The 18,600-nt window shown below is 30.6% G+C and overlaps 2 protein-coding genes and 1 long non-coding RNA gene across 4 annotated transcripts in view; 2 read left to right on the plus strand and 1 right to left on the minus strand.

Annotated features, from left to right (window-relative positions):
• The window catches only part of LOC144836923 (uncharacterized), a 287,299-nt gene that overhangs the window by 148,371 nt on the left and 120,328 nt on the right, over window positions 1–18,600 (plus strand). The window lies entirely within an intron of this gene.
• The window catches only part of LOC144836856 (uncharacterized), a 178,317-nt gene that overhangs the window by 112,250 nt on the left and 47,467 nt on the right, over window positions 1–18,600 (plus strand). The window contains exon 16 of one of the 2 annotated variants that reach the window (XM_078691746.1): window positions 6,511–6,838. The exons of the other annotated variant lie outside the window; for it this stretch is intronic. Coding sequence (XP_078547872.1) covers window positions 6,511–6,625 — 115 coding nt within the window. The 3' untranslated portion in view covers window positions 6,626–6,838. Of the gene's footprint in view, window positions 1–6,510; window positions 6,839–18,600 lie in introns of those variants that run through there. 2 annotated transcript variants of the gene reach the window in all.
• The window catches only part of LOC144836950 (uncharacterized), a 46,412-nt gene that overhangs the window by 3,260 nt on the left and 24,552 nt on the right, over window positions 1–18,600 (minus strand). The window lies entirely within an intron of this gene.

Below are 18,600 nucleotides of genomic sequence, written 5' to 3' on the forward strand. Positions count from 1 at the left end.
GTTACAAGAAGTGTTCCCCAAGCCTCTCTTTAAAGATGTTAAATTCTAGTGTTTGTTTACCTGGGAATGTTTATATTTAAAGTAGTGTAAGCTTTAAAATATCAGCCAATGGTACTATATTATTTACTAAATTGTCTTGTTTCCCTATTTTATTAACATTTGTTCATAAAACTTATCTATTGATTAAATCAATAGTTTTATATTAAATGAATATTTAAAGTTGTACATTAATTTATAGAATGTTGTTAATTCATTTTTATCAAAGACAGTAATAAAAACTTACAATAATCAAGACAGGACAACAGAAGACAGCATATAGCAGCGTGACAGGTCGAATGATCAATGTACTTTCTAATTTGGTGAATGTTGCGAAGATTATATGATATGTTATATTATTGTAACAACCTAAGGTTTCTATAGACCCACTTATACTAGGACAATAATGATCGATGATAAGTAGATCAATATACATTTTTTTACATTTAAAACAAAATATATTAGAAATGTTTTCATTCTAGAACTATTTAAAATAACTATTTATCCTTTGATGAAAATAATATTTTTACACATCCAATCGATCGTCCATCCATCCATCCATCCATCCATCCATCCATCCATCCATCTACCGCACGGCTTTTTTTCTGCCTTAATGTGGTTATACTAATTCGCATGGGATAAGTATAATAAAAGCACACTCCTCCCTGATAAAAGTACTCTGACAAATTATATTTTTAAAAATCCAAATTGTATCAAGAATCAAATTCAGAACAGTTATATATGATAGTTATGAAGATAGTTATAACAGTTTTGTTATCTATTTTGCTACTTTTATAATTATATTGTGGTCTAGTTTTGATTTTTTGCTATAAGTCGTGATACTTATAACTTACACATTTCGCAGATTCGAACTCGAATGTACTAGGCATTGAAATGGCAACAGCGTTTTACTCACTGAGCTACCTGTGATTTACGAAATTCATTTTCTTCAAAGGATAGGTGTAATTATTCAGCTTCAACGACGCAATCAGTCCATACGGTTGGCCGGCTGCCGACACTAAACACTGTTTAAATTTGCCGGCATGGTATTTGTATATCCGCTGAGAGTGTTAAAGAGTCGCTATCCAATTGAGTTTGAACAATACCGTGGTACAATGGTTAGGACATCTGCATATCAAGCAGAAGGTTCCGGGTTCGAATCTCAAAGTTTCAAATTAATTAAATTTCAGTATATCACCGGGCGGTTTAGAATTTATTCTGTGCCTGTGATGTTTATATAATTATAATATATATATATATATTTATATACAGTATATTATAGTTTTTTCAAAATGATATTATCTAACCTAATTTAATTCCAATATAAAAAAAAAGAAAATAAATAAATAATACAGACTATAAATAAGACTATAATATTTAATAAAAATAGTACCACGTCTAATCACAAATAACGATTAAAAATTAACATAAGAATAAATAATAATATAACAGTTGCATTTATATTTTAATAATAACTTTATAATTCGCTTCTTCTTTATTTAAGATTTAAATGTTATTTTTGATACTTTTCTTTTTGTTTTTATATTATCTTGTAAAGTGTTTGTTTAGTAAAGTTTATCAATAAAGTTTACCTGTAAGTTGAACAAACTCACTCTGCAAAAGTAAAGTGACTGAGAATTGCAAAAAATGTTTGGTCATTTGCAAGAAACAATAAGAAGGTGCAAAATCAAGCAATCAAGGAGACGGCATGATTATCTATATGGTTTATTCATAAGACAGCACTGTTTAATTATCTATATGATTTTCCATTTAACAAACAACGCAATCTTACGTTCAATGAATATAGCTTAAATAGGACATCTACAGCTATCTTAATAGAGTAAGTAATTGCTGACATCTTATCTAGTAGGCAGGTAAATCTGCACAAGCCCAAATATGTAGCTAGGATTGTGGTGAACCTTGGTTTCAAATGTGTTCAGTATTTGATCAACATTGCAGGATCTTCACTCAGTTCTTTAGAAAACCAAGTAAATAGGCATTACTGGATCTTCACTCGGTTCTTTGTAAGACCAAGTATTGTAGATGTGCATACAGTTGTTAAGTATGGCACACCAGGATGGACATAACTATGACCTCGCTCATGTTATGTTAAAATCCCTCGTGTTGAGTTTAGACATCGCTCGTGTTATGTTGACATCGCTTGTGTTGAGTTTACACATCGCTCGTGTTATGTTGACTCCGTGTTGAATTTACACATCGTTCGTGTTGAGTTTTTACACGTCGAGTGTTGAGGTTTTTACACATCTTAACACGAGCGATGTGTAAACTGAACACGAGCGATGTCAACATAACATGAGCAATGTCAACTTAACATATGTCCATCATGGCGTGCCATAGTTAAGCCTTAAAAGGACATACAGATTACATACTTTAAAATACAGAGATAACACATTAACAGTAACCATATAACTGTTGGTAAGAGTCTACAGTATCCTATAGCAACGATAATTATTGACGTCAATGACATCCAGTCAAGCTGTGTTACTTATAATACTACTACTGAAAGGTCACACAGTTCAAATATCTAGGTTTTATCGATTGTTGTTATTGTTATTACACAAACATAAACTAAAATTAAGATCATTTTCCATTGTACAGTAGATGTTCAGACAAACAGTATTACCGCTGGTAGGCTTAATTAACTGTTGTTGCCATGTAATAGTGATTTAGGGTTGGAGACTGATAGGCATAAATTAATAAAAAATGTGTTTGTAACTAGAGATACTATGTTCAATAGAATATAAATCCAGTCATTTCAACACTCCATGCATTATATACCATTGATCGAGAGTTTCAGCTCATTTGGAGCAATTTTGAAATTTTACTTTGACATTGCATGATCTTGGGTGGTCCCCTCTTCAGATCAGATTCATACTCACCCTATCCTCAGGATTGTTTTCTCTAGTTTCAGCTAGATTTATCGGACAAATTTGACAATTTTGACATTTACCCCAGTTACAAAAACCATTTTACATGTCCTTCTCGCTTAAAACAGTAAAAATGCAAATTGTACTTGCTTTACGCAAAATTATTAGACAATAGTTTTACGTTAAACTCTGCCTTAAAAATTCAACAACATAACCACTCTAAAACCTAGAGGCTAGACTGTTCCTCTGTACACACCTTGCTATAATTATACAAACCAAAACTTTTAAACAATTACGGATAGGCCTAGTTGTAATATTTGTTTTAGTATGTCCATACTACAAAGAAATTAGACATTCTTTTTTAAAACCTTGACCAAAGTAAAACATTTTATTTTACTAATGAATAACAAAAAGAGATAGATTTAATTTGTCAATATGACTAGCTTATATGCATTAAATTAAATAAAGATAATTGATTTTTTAAAAGATATATTGATTTTGTCATGATCTTTAATTATTTATGAAATATGAAAGATAGGATCTTTGTAGCGCAAATACAATAGCCGGTATCACTGCACATCGAGCCACTTGCATAAAAACAACTCAATCAAAGATACAGTATGTCATAAACCACCCTTGTTACATAATAATAAAAGACATAAAAGTTTCTCTAGATTTCATTATAAATCAGGCGTATAATTTATACACTACACTAAGAAATAAAACTGAACAAACAATATGAATATAAAAAAAAATCTTATTTCGTTTTATTTTTGTTTGTTTTGATCTCCGTACCTCGAGTGCTATGGACGCAATTACAGACCACCGAGGCATATACACACCTGTATAAAAGAAAGAATCTTGCGTCTATTTACTATACAGTAACCACTTAGGTGCAGATAGATAATAAAAATAATAATAATAATAAAAACTTTATTTAATCAAGGCCGTAAGACATTATACACTATTTAGCAATTAAACAATTAACAACAAGAGTTTATCTTGACAATGACAATGACATAATAATGAGATTATTACATACTGCAATGAATCATATTTTTTTTAATATGATGACATCTTTAATACGTTAATATATGAACATTTTAAAGAAGAAGGTTAATGTAAAGTTTGTTATTTTTTGGTCCAAGAAAATGTTGTTTGATTGTCAAAATTACATTTTTTTAATTTGATATGCAATTAATGATGATGTAATCAACTTGTTTTCCTATTTTCATAATAAATCATAAATATGATACATACACTTTAATTAAGAAAAGAAACCAAGCATTCTGATGATCTATATTTTAAAAATAAGCATATTTTTATCATTTTGTTAGCCTACACGTGCGTAGCCTGTCACTTTTGACATGCTCGTATAAGGCAATTTTGAGTTGAAAAATGAATAAAATATAATGAAATTGCTATCAAAAGGTTGTAAAACAGAAATCGTACAGAAAGAGTGCACATTAACATTTAACGTGCATTGCGCACACAAAAATATGCGCACTCATGGCTATTTTTTAAATGCTTAAAATTGCCTACAACATACTCTAATTTCATCAAAAATGACCTTTGAAAGTTTTAAGCGTGCGTACGCATGCGTTACATGCGCTACGCACGTAATTGTATTTCCATATGATGAACTATGACCTGAAATTTATGAGTATTAAATTTGGTTTAATTATTATGCATACTTGTGAAGATATGATTACAAATGTGATTTCATTAAATCAAATAAATTAAATTTTTAATTGCGCACTCTGAAAAGCTAATCACATCGATTCCTGGCCATAAGGAATATACTCTGAAAAATTGATGTAGCTAGATGAAATTGATCTCAAGATAATTGACGGTCAAAATAATGCTAAGGAAAGAATAAATAAAGATTCTGACAAAATCAATAAGGTTATATGCGTGATATAAAGAGAGAACTAATTATTTTACTGTTACTCCTACTTAAATTGAATTATATGTATTATTATCTATTATTGTACATTAGAATAAATGAATGAATGATACAGAATCTGACAGCAAACTTATAATTTCTGTTGTTGAATTACCCACTGAGTCAACTGTACAAATCGTTACCCTAACAACAAACACTAGTAATTTCAATCCATCGATGTGATTACAAATCAGGCTGGTTTTTCAATGAGGTAGAAATTTAATATCTAAGATTATACATTCCATCACGCTTATTTACAAATAAGAGAGGTGACTTGGTCAAATCATCGTCAAATTTAGCCCCCTTCCCGACATCCAATCATAAACTGAGTGAGTGGCCGAGCGGTTAAGACAGTGGAACCGTAATTACGTAGCCATAACATCTGCAGGGATTCGGTTCGAGGCTCACTCACTCCATGGTTCTGGTGGTAGAATGAGTCTTCTCGGATTAGGACTATAAACTGTAGGTCCAGTGTACAGTGCACTTTAAAGAACCTAGTACATCTTTCGAGACGAGTAGGGGGTTACCCCGGTGTATTAGTATATCACAGCCACTGATCACCAACTGGGCCCTCTGGTAGACCAGTCTTTGACTGAAGAGGTCACCCAGTATAAAAATAAACAAACAAAAACTCATGAACAAGATATGGGTGTGCCGGACAAGATAGCGAAGGTCACAAGTTTGTCAAATCTCGCATTTAAAAGGAGTTAAGTAGGCTTTTTTGCGATTGTCAGAAAGAAACAAAGTTCCATTTGTGAAACATGCTTAATATAAACAAGATTCTTGCTTTATTGTAGATAAACAAATTCTGTACCTGTTTACCACTACTGTATACTACTAATGTAGTGTGTAAAAAAATATGTTATTATTTAAGGCCTACTGTATTCATTACACTGCTTTGGTTGTATTCTGATAAAAGCAAGCTATTTTATTAGAAGCATGATAATTAAATATACAAAAAACCTACTGTCTGATAATATACCTACAGTGACAAAATGGTCACAAGGATTGAATGATAATTGGTATAGTCAGTTGTTGAATAAATAAAATAATTAAATTATATAGCATTATAGTATTGTTGTATTGATTTTTTGAATATTATTTTATATACGGTACTGGTTTTCCCGTCAAGGAATATTTAAACAATTCAAATTGTTTTTTAAAAGGCTACCATACATTTTCAATTGTTGAATTGGGAGAAAATAGTGCACATGGCATGTGATACAAAATCGAAAAATGTACTACAATATTTTGAATAATATATTATACATCATTTAAAAATATTCTTATTTTACTTGGAACAGCGCTACTAATTAAAAGACAATGTTTCCATTGATTTTATAAAAGAAAATTTCCCCAAACAATAAATTGTGTATCAAATATTTTATTAATATTATCTTCTCTTTGTTTGGAAACTGTTTTTGATATGGGTAATTAAATTAAACTGCACAGAATCTGCACAGACTAGTACGTTTTGCATAATATAGTAATGCATTATTGTTCAACACACAAGAACACCCTGTTTTATTGTCTTTAAGGCAATATATACAGACATACTCAATCTCACTTGATTTATAAGGCCTGTCTTAGAAGTACACCATTACCTAATGTTTCTATGACAACCGTATTTTTTTATTAAAGTTCCTTTTTAGATTGTCTGGTGGTAATGTTTGACATGTATATTCAACTGAGCAGAGACTTCAAATCATTCAGCTTTGTCTTATATTTTGTGCTCAAACTGTCAAGTAACATGTAGTTACAACAAGATATAGAACTACAAGCATTCAGACTCTTTTTTATGGTTGCCCAATGAATATTAGTATTTTTCAAAAGACTGTTGTTTATGTAATCATGGAAAATTATATAATAACGTAAATCCTCCATGCCAACTTCCAGCAAGGCTCTTGCCTTTTTGAACTTTTGATTGTTTTTCCCTCTTTAATGCTGTTTTTATTCTTACACTTTTTATGTATTTTTTGACATGTTTTTACACTCAATTTGGCCATTTGGCCACGAGATGTAAATTGGTCAGTATTTTTTAAATAAAGAGATCTGAGAATATAAATAAATTTACTAAAATGTAATGCCAATTCTGACAATGTTATGTACAGCAGCAAAACATTTTGGAGTGTCTCGAAAGTAGTTTTTAATTCATCTTCTTCAAGAGCGTCAAATGGTCCTCAACTCTTTATTTAATCATTCAAGTTACTTGTTGATCTCAATCAGAGCATGAGAATCAAAGTCTTTCTTTAATATTTGCATATAAAACATGGACAAATAAGACATGATGCCAGCTTTGAGATTGAAGTTCTTTCTTAGCTGGTGAATTTGGTCAAATTAACTGATTCGCCAGTTATATTGATGAAGAAAAATGCCCTGTAGAACTGGTCCTCTGCAACTAACCACTCTGGCTAAAAAGTCCATGCGAAGGATGAGAGTGACTTTCACGACCTTCACCATACACTTCAATCATAGTTTTAAATGTCACCAATAATCAAGTTTGCGTAAATAGTCAAATTTACCTTTTTTGGAAAAAACGACTTTGGTAGTATTCATACATTTGAAAGAGTAAAAGGACAAAATAATGCTGATATCATATTTTAGGATTTTAAAAATACTAAAACTACTAAATAAGATGAATATTTTTTAACTTTTTGATATTAGTAGTTACAGTACTTTTGTATATACAATAATTCTATAAAACTGTTCTGTCACCACCAAGTGTAAAATAGCCTTCCATCTATACTATGAAATGTTGTTATTCCATTTCGAAACTGTTACTATCTCTATGGTTACTGTAATTACATTTAAATTTATTTAACATTTGAAAATGTTAATTGCCTACAATATTTGTGGATAGATAATAGCAATTGTCACACTATGCCTCTGTAATATGTAGATTACGGAGTAGTTTATGAATTTAACCAAAAAGATTTTGTTGGGGTACAATATTAAGCTTAATTTACATATTTTAAAATGACTAAGAGGAATTTTGGAAATAAATCCTCAAAACTTTGGGATATTTATCTCTTGAAATATCCTGGTATGGAATCTGTACAACCATGTCACATGCAAATATTATTACTGATAGTTTTATGGTTAAACAGCTTTTGCTCCAAAGAACCTGCTACGTGTACTGTTTATTGTAAAGATTCTACAGTGAAGAAATTAGATGTGTGAAATCAATTATGTTGAAATTGCATAGTAGTTGTGACATCTGTACTGTTGCTGTACATTTATTTTAACTATGCCCAATATATTGTGTCAATGTAACTTAAAATAGTGTGAAAGACGAATATTAATGAATTGTTTGTAAAACTAAATAGAAATAAATATAAAATAAAATTGTCTTCAAATTAAATAACAATACAGTATATTAAATTAATGTATAGTCCCCCAAAAACATGAAAAATGAAGGTTAACTAAATTTGAACTTGTCACTTTGATGCAAAACAAACGCCACATGCACATCATACGTTATAATATTACGCACAGAAAAAGATTAAGCCATTATGATCTGAAGAAAATTGTTAGTGCTGAATTCTGTCTATTTATTGTCATAGTATATAACTTTACACTTCATACATTGTAGCATAGTAAGGATGTAAATATTGTCGTAGATTCCTTTGTCTCGTATACATCATCTACACTCGAAGAGGTCTGTTCTATATTCACACGCGAGTGTACCGTAAGACGAGCACTACCATGGTATAACAATAAAATTCACGAGGTTAGACATCTTCATCGTCGTCTTGAACATCACTGAAAGAAATCTCAAACGGAAAAAGATCGGCTGGCATTTAGAACCCATAAAGACCATGTAATTGAACTAATTACTCGCGCAAAAATGGAATACTTCACTAATAAATGTAGCAACGCAAAAATGAAAAATATTTATACTACTATAAATAGTCTCTTCTTAAATAAAACAGGGAAAATCATTCCCAAAAGTACCACTTCCGACACACAGCTTGCTGATAAATTTTTGTCATTTTTTTATTAACAAATTGAAAAAATTAGAAATAATATAATTAATCATTGAATGTTGATGTAGACATAATTCCTCAAGCTGACGATCGCTTGACCATGTCTGAGTTTAAACTACTTACATGAAGTTTTAAAGGTTATTATGCATCTTTCAAACAAATTGTGTTCACTCGACTCAATACCGACATGGCTGCTCAAGGAAAATATGTCTACGTTTTATTACCCATAATTACTAATATTGTTAATGTATCCCTTGAAACAGGAATTTTTCCCAAAAGTTTAAAGCAGCTAGTCTATTATAACACCAGTAATTAAGAAAAATAATTTAGACCAAAATGTACTAACGAATTATAGGCCAGTAGGTAATATTTCATTTCTTGAGAAGGCGGTGGTTTGTAAGGTCACAGACTATGTGGACAGTAATAATCTTGGTGAACAATATCATAGTACGGAGACTGTCCTTTTAAAGGTAAAAAATGATACTTTAAGAACATGTTTTTTGTTATTCATTACCACAAGGTTCAATTGTTGGACCGTTGGGTTTTATCTTGTATACATCTCCCATCGGTGATATCATTCATAATCATAACTTTTTTCATGAATATGCTGATGATATATAGTTGTATATAGAATTCGACCCGAAAATAGTTAATGATTATCAAAATACACTTTTCATTTAATTAAAAGTGTCGACTTCGCTCCTCTAATGATCCCACCCGACTTTTCGTTCCATGATCTAATCGGAAAGCTGGTGACGGTGCTTTTTCTGTCACCGCTCCGCGGATCTGGAACCTGTCGATTTGAGAGGAGCGAATTCAGCACCTCTATTTAAACGTCAACTTAAAACTTTTCTTTTTACATTATTACTAGTACTAGCAGTAGTATATATATAATATACTATTAGAATATACTGTACATACATTGTGAGTTCAATTCCATTTTTTTCTCATTATTTTCTGTTGTCCTATCTCTTTTTCTCGCGCATATATTTATTATAATTTTTTTTAAATTGTATATAAAGTTTTATACCCATATTAATACTGTCTTAATACTGATATAAAACTACTGAACTGTTTCTCATGGTTACTTTTGAATATGTGGCACGGACAAGCCGCTTGTCGGTAATCCCCGAACTGAGAAAATCACGTTGACAAAAAAAAATGTTTAAAATATTTTATCGATTAAATCTAACCTTTATGTATTCTAGAATCATACTGTGTTGTTTTTTTTTATTTTTCAACTAAAACCAGTAAAAAAAATACATTTTGTAAGCTATGTTTTTGTAAGATGTCGAAGTGAAATCTGGCTTGTTTACTATGAATATAAAGCTAATTTAAAGAGGTTTTTTTTTTTTATTTGACAATGATTTCAATTGTTCTTCATCCTAACCAATGATAACGACTTTTAGTGATATAAACAAAAATATTTTCCTTAATGATGACGCGAGAGCAGTGTATACTGAGATTTTGCATGTTACAAGAGTAATATAAAAACAAAATAATTCCGGAATTTTATTAACATCTGATAACTAGAACAATAATAAAACCGTGTTCTCCGTGTCCTCTTGTCCGTTGCTAGGGCATTCATTCACACCTCGCTGTTCAGGTAAGGCCACCGCAGCCCAGCAGCGAGTCGGTAAACTTTGAACGCACATTTATCCGAAACATAATCCAGAGAGTTCCAACACATACATGTTTTAAATTTCACATAACTTTGTAAGTAAAAGTCGGATTACAATACTTTTTACCATTATAAAACAGATAATTAGCTGCATATTAATATGATATTATCTCAAAATTAAATTTTGCGACATGCGACTGATCTGTCTTGTCCCTGCCACATATTCTAATTATTTGGTTATTTTTTGTTTTTTAATACCGAATACATTAACTGGATACATTTACTCCTGGGTGCAGTTTTTCTCATGGTTTAATTATGTTCTCCATCGTTTGTTCGGTTTCTTTGAATGTTTTATAGTTTTTATAAACTCTTGATGTTCTAATATTATTTCTTATGATATGATGATATAGTTTTCTTATAAGCAGTTCAAATAGGAGCATTTTAACACTTTCCGATTTGACAACTAAATTTCAGATTTGCTATCCATAGTTATTGTGAGCTGTTCTGTAAAAGTGTTAGTTTTAAACATTTTAATTAAATTTAATTTAGTTGACAGCATCATCTAAAGGCAGTGTGTGCTGATATCTTTTCTTACTGTATCATACAATTGCATTAATTTCCTCATCCTTCTAGGTTTTTAATCCAGAATTACCATCTATTAGAAATTTGCTCATTCTAAAAACATAAAATACACTGTAATAAAGTATTTTTATATTAAAAAACATAAAATACACTGTAATAAAGTATTTTACTTTTGTAACTCTGAATGAACTACTTTTAATAAGCATAAACTGGGACAAGTACAGGAATATAAAATGGATGAGATAACATATTCTACACAGTGTATTCTACAAATGCCATCTGTCAATTGTAATTACTGTTTGAGATTAAACAAAAAGATCAAAATAAATGACAAAAATATTATAAGAAAGTGTTATTGACGTAGAAAGTTGTGATGGTAACCTTTTACATCTATGATTGATAATAAAAAAACATTGGCCCTGTTTCTGCTGCCTAGTATTAGTAAATACCTTATTTAATATGGCATTTTTTTAATACTGTATGGCCCTGTTTCTGCTGCCAAGAAAATACCGTATTTTATACGGTATTTTTTGAATACCGTATTTTTTTGGCAGCAGAAACTGCGCTCATAAAAAAAATTTGTGGATAAAATACGGTATTTACAAATTTATACCGTATTTTCTGTACCCTTTTCTGCTGCCAATAAAAAATACCGTATTTTTTTTTACCTACGACATGAGGTCAACATCGTGTTTTTATTTTCTGTCGCTGTCAGCTGTTTTACACACGTGTATAGATATATTCGGCGAAAATGTGGAGCGAAGACGTCACAGTATTTACTATATAAATCTGTGTGGGGAGGGAGGGGGAGGGGAAGCTAAATGTCCGGCCAACTAAAAGGTAATAAAAGGGACAACCACATTTATAAAGACATTTAAAAAAAAATAAAGCAGGAGTACGGAATAGAAGCAAGTAAACTCAAAGCCGAAGAGCCTGCGAAAGCAGTACAACATTGCAAAAGACAATAACTCGGGGAGGGAACGAATTACTTGTCCCCATTACGATGTTTTCTGTGCTCTCACAACATCTGTATTACAGGGCTAGCCTGTTGAAAGTGAGGCGTAAAACTTCCTTTATTGCGACTTTTAATTATCGACCAAATAAATGAATGGCAATTTGGGTAAAAAGGATGAAATTTAACACGACCACCCAAGAAGTATTGTTAGCAGAAACGGGGTACTAAAAAATACGGTATAAAAAATACCGTATTTTATACCGTATTTTTATACCGTATTTTGAGCAATTGCAGCAGAAACAGGCCCTATAATGGTATATTTGTGGCAGCGAAAACTGTGTGGTCCATCATTTTTTCTTTTGAGTGATGGACTAGGAACAGTTGCCCTTTCTATTGCTACCTTCTGTCGTTTGTGATGTTGACATTGACGCTGGTGTTGTTGTCTTGAATCATCACATATTTCATGTGGCTGATATAGTCGTCATTATTTATCTGTAATATAATAATCGTGTGACTCACAGTATATGATTATTAATAATTTTAACATTTCTTTTATATTTGAACATTACACATATCGCAATCAAACGTTGACTGGAAAAGAATAGCTGAACAATTTTAAATACCTTGAATAAAGAAGGTGTTTCTTTTGCTTTTAAGTGCGGCCTTAGAAAACTAAGCTGGTTTATTAACCAAGTTTGGTTGGTCTTGTCTTTTTCTTGTCACTTCCGGACGGTGCTTGCTTGATTAGCCTTGCAAACTGTGTTTTGAGGGATTTCATTTTCTTAGAAATGTCATCAACTAAATATTATGTTAAAATATTTAAAGTGATTAAACTCAAAGGTTGATTTTATTTATTTATTTTATTTGAACCATATTTAATGAGGGTGATCCATCCAGCAATTGCTGATCATTTGGGACCCTCAGAACAGATACAATACACAAAATACAAACAATAACAGTAAAGTTTAAGCAAAAGCCTATAAATAAAATAAAATAAATTACATGAGAATTAAAAATATGAATAAGAAAATTTGAAATATAGTAAATAACTCATATGTTAAATTAAGCAAAAATAATAAATATATATACTTAGATCTAATATTTTTCAATTTAAAGATGTATTGTCCCTTTGACTAATTACTTTAAAAAGATGTTTTTTACTAAGTTTCAATTTACGTAGGGCCATGAATTTACTCTGAAATGTATATACATTTTTATTATTATATTATTATTTTCTCGTTATTACTTAATGTCTATATTGTTATAATAGTTTTTATGTAGTAAATAAACGATATTTGAAAGCAATTTTAACCCCAGAATCCCTCTTAAATATGGTTTTAACATTTGACTACTCTCTGTGGATATTATAATGACATCATTATAAAACCAATCTAAATAAAACTAACTAATCCTGTTTTAGTCCTCCTCCTGTAAAACCTACACCAGTAAATTACAAACTTACATTGCTGCTCAGCCATGTTCAAAATACGAACTTTCACATATCATGCTTCTCTTTAAGAAATAAGTGCCATTAAATATCGCAGTTCCATAAATGTCTTATTCAAATAACCATCATAAACATTTTAAAAGTCACTTATCACATGAATATCATTCTTTATAAATTTAGTTTACAGAAAGTATTTGATGTAATGTATATGAAATCAGTTCATAACTAAAATGATTTAACCATGATAAAAAAAAATAATTAAATAATAAATTCTCTCTAATGTCCCGGGAAATATAAATATTGAATTTGGTTTTTCATTTAGTTCGAATCAACTACTGTATCAAATTCAAATCAATTTCAAAATAATTGCAATATTTATATGATTATTAGAAGCCAATTTATATATTTTAATCTATTTTGACTTTCCATTCCTGAGTTAATTTGTTCTATTCTAATAATTGGGAAAATTGAATGATATTTAAAGGCCAGGTGCGGGCAAACAATTTCTATTGATCATACATTCCAATAAATATCGATCTATAGTTTCCCATATGTTTCATAATTTTTTGGATTTTATTTGTGTTACACAAACTTGTTGAAAATAAGGACTTTCTTATCAGTGGGGGGATATAGTTCAAATTACACAGTAAAATCTCTATTCTTTTGTACACAAATGTTGTAAATAGAGAGGCATTTTTAAAAAACTATGAAAAATAAACGGTGAAAAATGTTATCAGATGACTAAATATAGGTAATATAACTTGAATTTTACGTTTCTAATATTTTTAATCAACTTCAGAGTGTTATTTTCATGCTATAGCAAAAATTATCCACCGTATATCCACCATCTTTTTTCCCCTTTTAGGAAGTCACTAGACATGTTATTACACTAGGTAAACCTACCTAACTACTGAAAAAAAGTCTTCCTGGTTTTTATAGCAGAATTTTGCAAAATTTTGTATTTGACCATTTTAAGGGAAATTCATGTTTTTTGTCTAGATTTCTATTACAAATATTTGATTTATGTACAATTAACCAGATATTATATTTAAAATTCATGCATATACCTGAGCTTTAAAAACCAGATTTCTTCGATTTTTACTAGAAAATGTCTTTGTCTTCCAAAGAAAGAAGCCATGTTTGATTCCAAGCAACATACTTTTTAATTCTAGGATTTAGTGTTTTATCAATTCTAGCTAATTACATTAATTGCCCTAACGTAATGGAATGATGAGTCAACAACCTAAGGCAAGAATTCTGTATGATAATTTTATCATAATCAGAAAGCTAATAGCTTCATTTACACCTGTTCTGTGTAGTGGGAACGAAACAAGAGGCGACAGGATTTGTTTCAATAATGGTAACCCATATATTGGACTGTGCTATCTTTCCTGCCGTGAAACAAAATATATTGTGCAATCGCACTAATGAGAGGCCTTAATGGTCATACAATGCATTCAACTTTTAATTTTATTTGATGATTTTTCTGGTCAAAATGGCTATGTCCATATTGTTGCATGAGCAAATGATGTGATCTGTCCCTGGTTTTGCAATACTAAGATTCTTAGTGACCAAAAAATCAGAGGTAGGTGAAAATGTATCAACATTTCTTCTTCTGGGTTATATTGAAATTTAAACTATCGTTAACTTTATTGTACATTTGGTTAATGTTCAATTAAGTCATAATTATAGTCTTTTACAGTAGATTTGAAATGTTTATTTGCAAATTGGCATCATAAATGGTTTTCTTGGTAAATGCTAAATCCATGAGTTCATGCGGCCAATTAGTTCACTATAAGTGAGGTGTAATGTCATAGAGGTCAATATATGAATGTTGTTTTCCAGATTTTCCCGTTGGATGCTAATAAATGTCACAAAAGTATAAAGACTACTGTTGTATCAGATGTATCATTCTAATTTTGGTATAATATAGTATATCAATCAGCCATCCTTTGTAATACACTTCAGTATTGTAAACAAAATTATTATTATCTTTGGATTGCCTAGCTTTGCTATAATTTTATTGATATAATAATAAAATGTTCGTATGAAAGAATAACTGTGTATTCAAAACAGACATATATTCTATTGTGCACAGACCAGGAGAACCCTTAATGGAAAGTGGATTATTTTGTAACAGCCACCACAAAACTATAGTTTGTTTTTATTATTAGTTTACCTACATATTTTTCAATCTGGTGAAAAAAAGATTTTCCCCTAGCATGTGTAACATCAGAAATGATGTAAGTCTTTCTGATGTAATTAAAACCAAATGTGATACTTGAACACATGAAACTTTTTCCTAGCTATTTTCAAATATGATTTTATTTTCACTCACCCTCTAGTAAGTGGATCTCGGAATTTAAAATAATGACTCAAAACCGCAGTCACCATATAATTATTGAAATGCTTTTTATTTGCAAAAATAAATCTGTTTGTCAGTGTCTTTCTTTTAGACATTATTTTTTAGACATTTTGTTTTAAAACCCTTTATATATCTTCCTAAGAGAGAAATATGGAACAATATCGTAATCGTGAACATCAAGTCTACGTTACAAAATATTGCCCTTGTGCATTAGAAACACCTCCTCTATCCTTACCATACTAAAACCAGCTAAAACTGCAATCTCAATCATCTTCTTATACCCAACCTCTAACTACTATGACATCAAATTATCAATTATTTAGCCCATTAAATATAATATAATATATATATAGGAAAGAATAACCACACACTACTGTATTGATAATAAGTTTAGATGCCAATAAATTAAAAGCAAGTGAAATCCAATTAAAGACACACCACAATAGGTGGTATTATGTCAGGTTTTGAGCAATGACGTCAATAAACATTTTTTTGGTTAAGTCTAATTGAATTATTGAATTCAATTAACACTTATAGATTAATTAATTTTATTAATTTCATGTTAGAGTGTGATATTAAATTAAGTGTATAAGAATTAGTTATTTAATGGCCACTAGAATTAATAAGTGTAATTGTATGACGCATAATAATAGGCACAACTCAGTACTATAAACGTATGCATCAGGTCATAGGATGGCATGCATCAACATTTTGCGATCGTATTTTAACTTGCATGCATCGTTTTTTAAAAATTAAATGTCAGTAAAATTATGAAAATGATCACCTATAATTCGTCATTAGTTGTGGTTATTGTTTAGTGATTTCCCTCATTTCTATTGTACGTCAAACATAAGCATGTGCATGACTAATTTTAAGATACGGTATTTTTTATTTTTTGAAGTCCTCTTTAAATTGGAATTTTGTGCTTTTTCTTTATGTGTGGACTATGTTACCGCTCTTTACCAGTTAGGCCTACACAACTAAGTCTAGCTAAGCTAGGCCTAAAACCATCTTCGAGAGGACAATCAACTCTAGCAACTTAGGTAGTACATTGTTTTTCTCTTTTATCATAATTAATACATTTAATGACCTGGTTTAATGTTTTTAAAGTAAAATATGTGCATTTATTTTACAATCGTATGTTCAATAAATTATATATTATTATTCATATGTAAACCTGTGAGTGACAATGTTAACATTTTGCTTCCATCAATATAGGGGCACCTAGCTTTTTTGTCTTAGTGATGGCAGTGCTATAAAATTTAAATTCTGGTTACTAAGCTTTTATTACTTGAAATAGAGAAAGAGCACATACGCCAGAAATACATACGAAAATCATTCACTCTAAACTCAAATAAAAACATTTCTTTATTTGTATCAAAGGCAGCCGATATATTTTTCTAATAGTAATTGCTGGTTAGTCAAATGGGTCATACCTACCCTAAAATATTAGTTTTGCTTGTCCAATTTCTAGGCTATTTTCTTACTGAAGATCGATATCATTATGTTAGCGTCCGTGGTACCGCGGAAAATGCAGTAGTGTAGCCTTTCCGAACGTTCAATTTATGTTTTTTTTCCCAATCATTTGAAATGTATGAAAAATATAAATTTTCTGGGTGGAGCTCTACTTTAAGGCAAAGGTTTTCAGTGGAGGATCCAGTATTTTGAAATGGGGAGGGGGGGGGGGCTTAAAAATGGCAAATTTAAGGTGCCAAACTGAAATTAATGACCTATCTTTTGCATTACAATTTGCCCCCTTGAATCCGCCTATGGTTTTTTGCTAAGTAGTTTGATAAATTCGGCCACAGGCATGCACAGTAGGATAACAAAGCAATCCTTCCACCAATTTTTAATTTAATTATTGTTAATGTGATTTGGGGTCTACGCATTATAAAAACTAATCATCATATCCTAGTATTAATCTTCTAGTATAATTTTAGTAAATTCCCTCATCTATCATGTAATTGATGCCCACTAATTAAGAATAGGATGTAGATTTAAAGGCAAGCTGTATGACATCATTGAATTCAAATGTGATAAAGTTTAGTATTATGGAGTCACTGGTGACATCCTTTCATTTCATCTTTACAACCAATGATAACATACCAGTTTACATAAGATACCAGATAAAATATTTTAGTTATTAGCTTCTCAATACATGAGGGCCTAACCTACTTTGTCTCATCATATGTTAAAACAGTTATTGTACACTACTGATACTGACTGAGGTTTACTTAACTTGATATATCATATTAATACAAAACTAACATTGTTTCTTCCAAAATTTAACATCGAACAAACAAGTTGAGGTTTTCGTTTCATATCTGCCATTCTTTTTGGATTGATTGCTATGCGGGGACATATCTGATAACCAATTCTAGGCCTATAAAGAGAGACAATTGAATCATCACGCATGTAATCGGTACCGCCGATACATTCGCTGCACGTTGGTGTAGAGAGTGAAGTATACAGAAATCAGTATACAGTTAGGCCTACTCTGTAAAATTATCGTAAGTCAAACTGGTACGTGAAAACCCAATCAAATATTTTTCCTCTGTCTCCCCCCCCCCCCCCCTGCGGAAACACAGCCATAGAAAACAAATTTGACCTTCGCAATTTACAACTTATGCGAGGTCAATATAATGTGTGATGTATAATTATTATTTGTCATTTACAAAAAAATGTTTTAAAAAAATGATCAAAAACAGTGATAACTTGTTTGACAACATGTTGGTATACATAATCTGAAAACATACCAGTATTACATAAATTCTA

The sequence above is a fragment of the Antedon bifida genome, chromosome 3 (genome assembly GCF_963402885.1).
Source record: "Antedon bifida chromosome 3, ecAntBifi1.1, whole genome shotgun sequence".
Taxonomy (NCBI): domain Eukaryota; kingdom Metazoa; phylum Echinodermata; class Crinoidea; order Comatulida; family Antedonidae; genus Antedon; species Antedon bifida.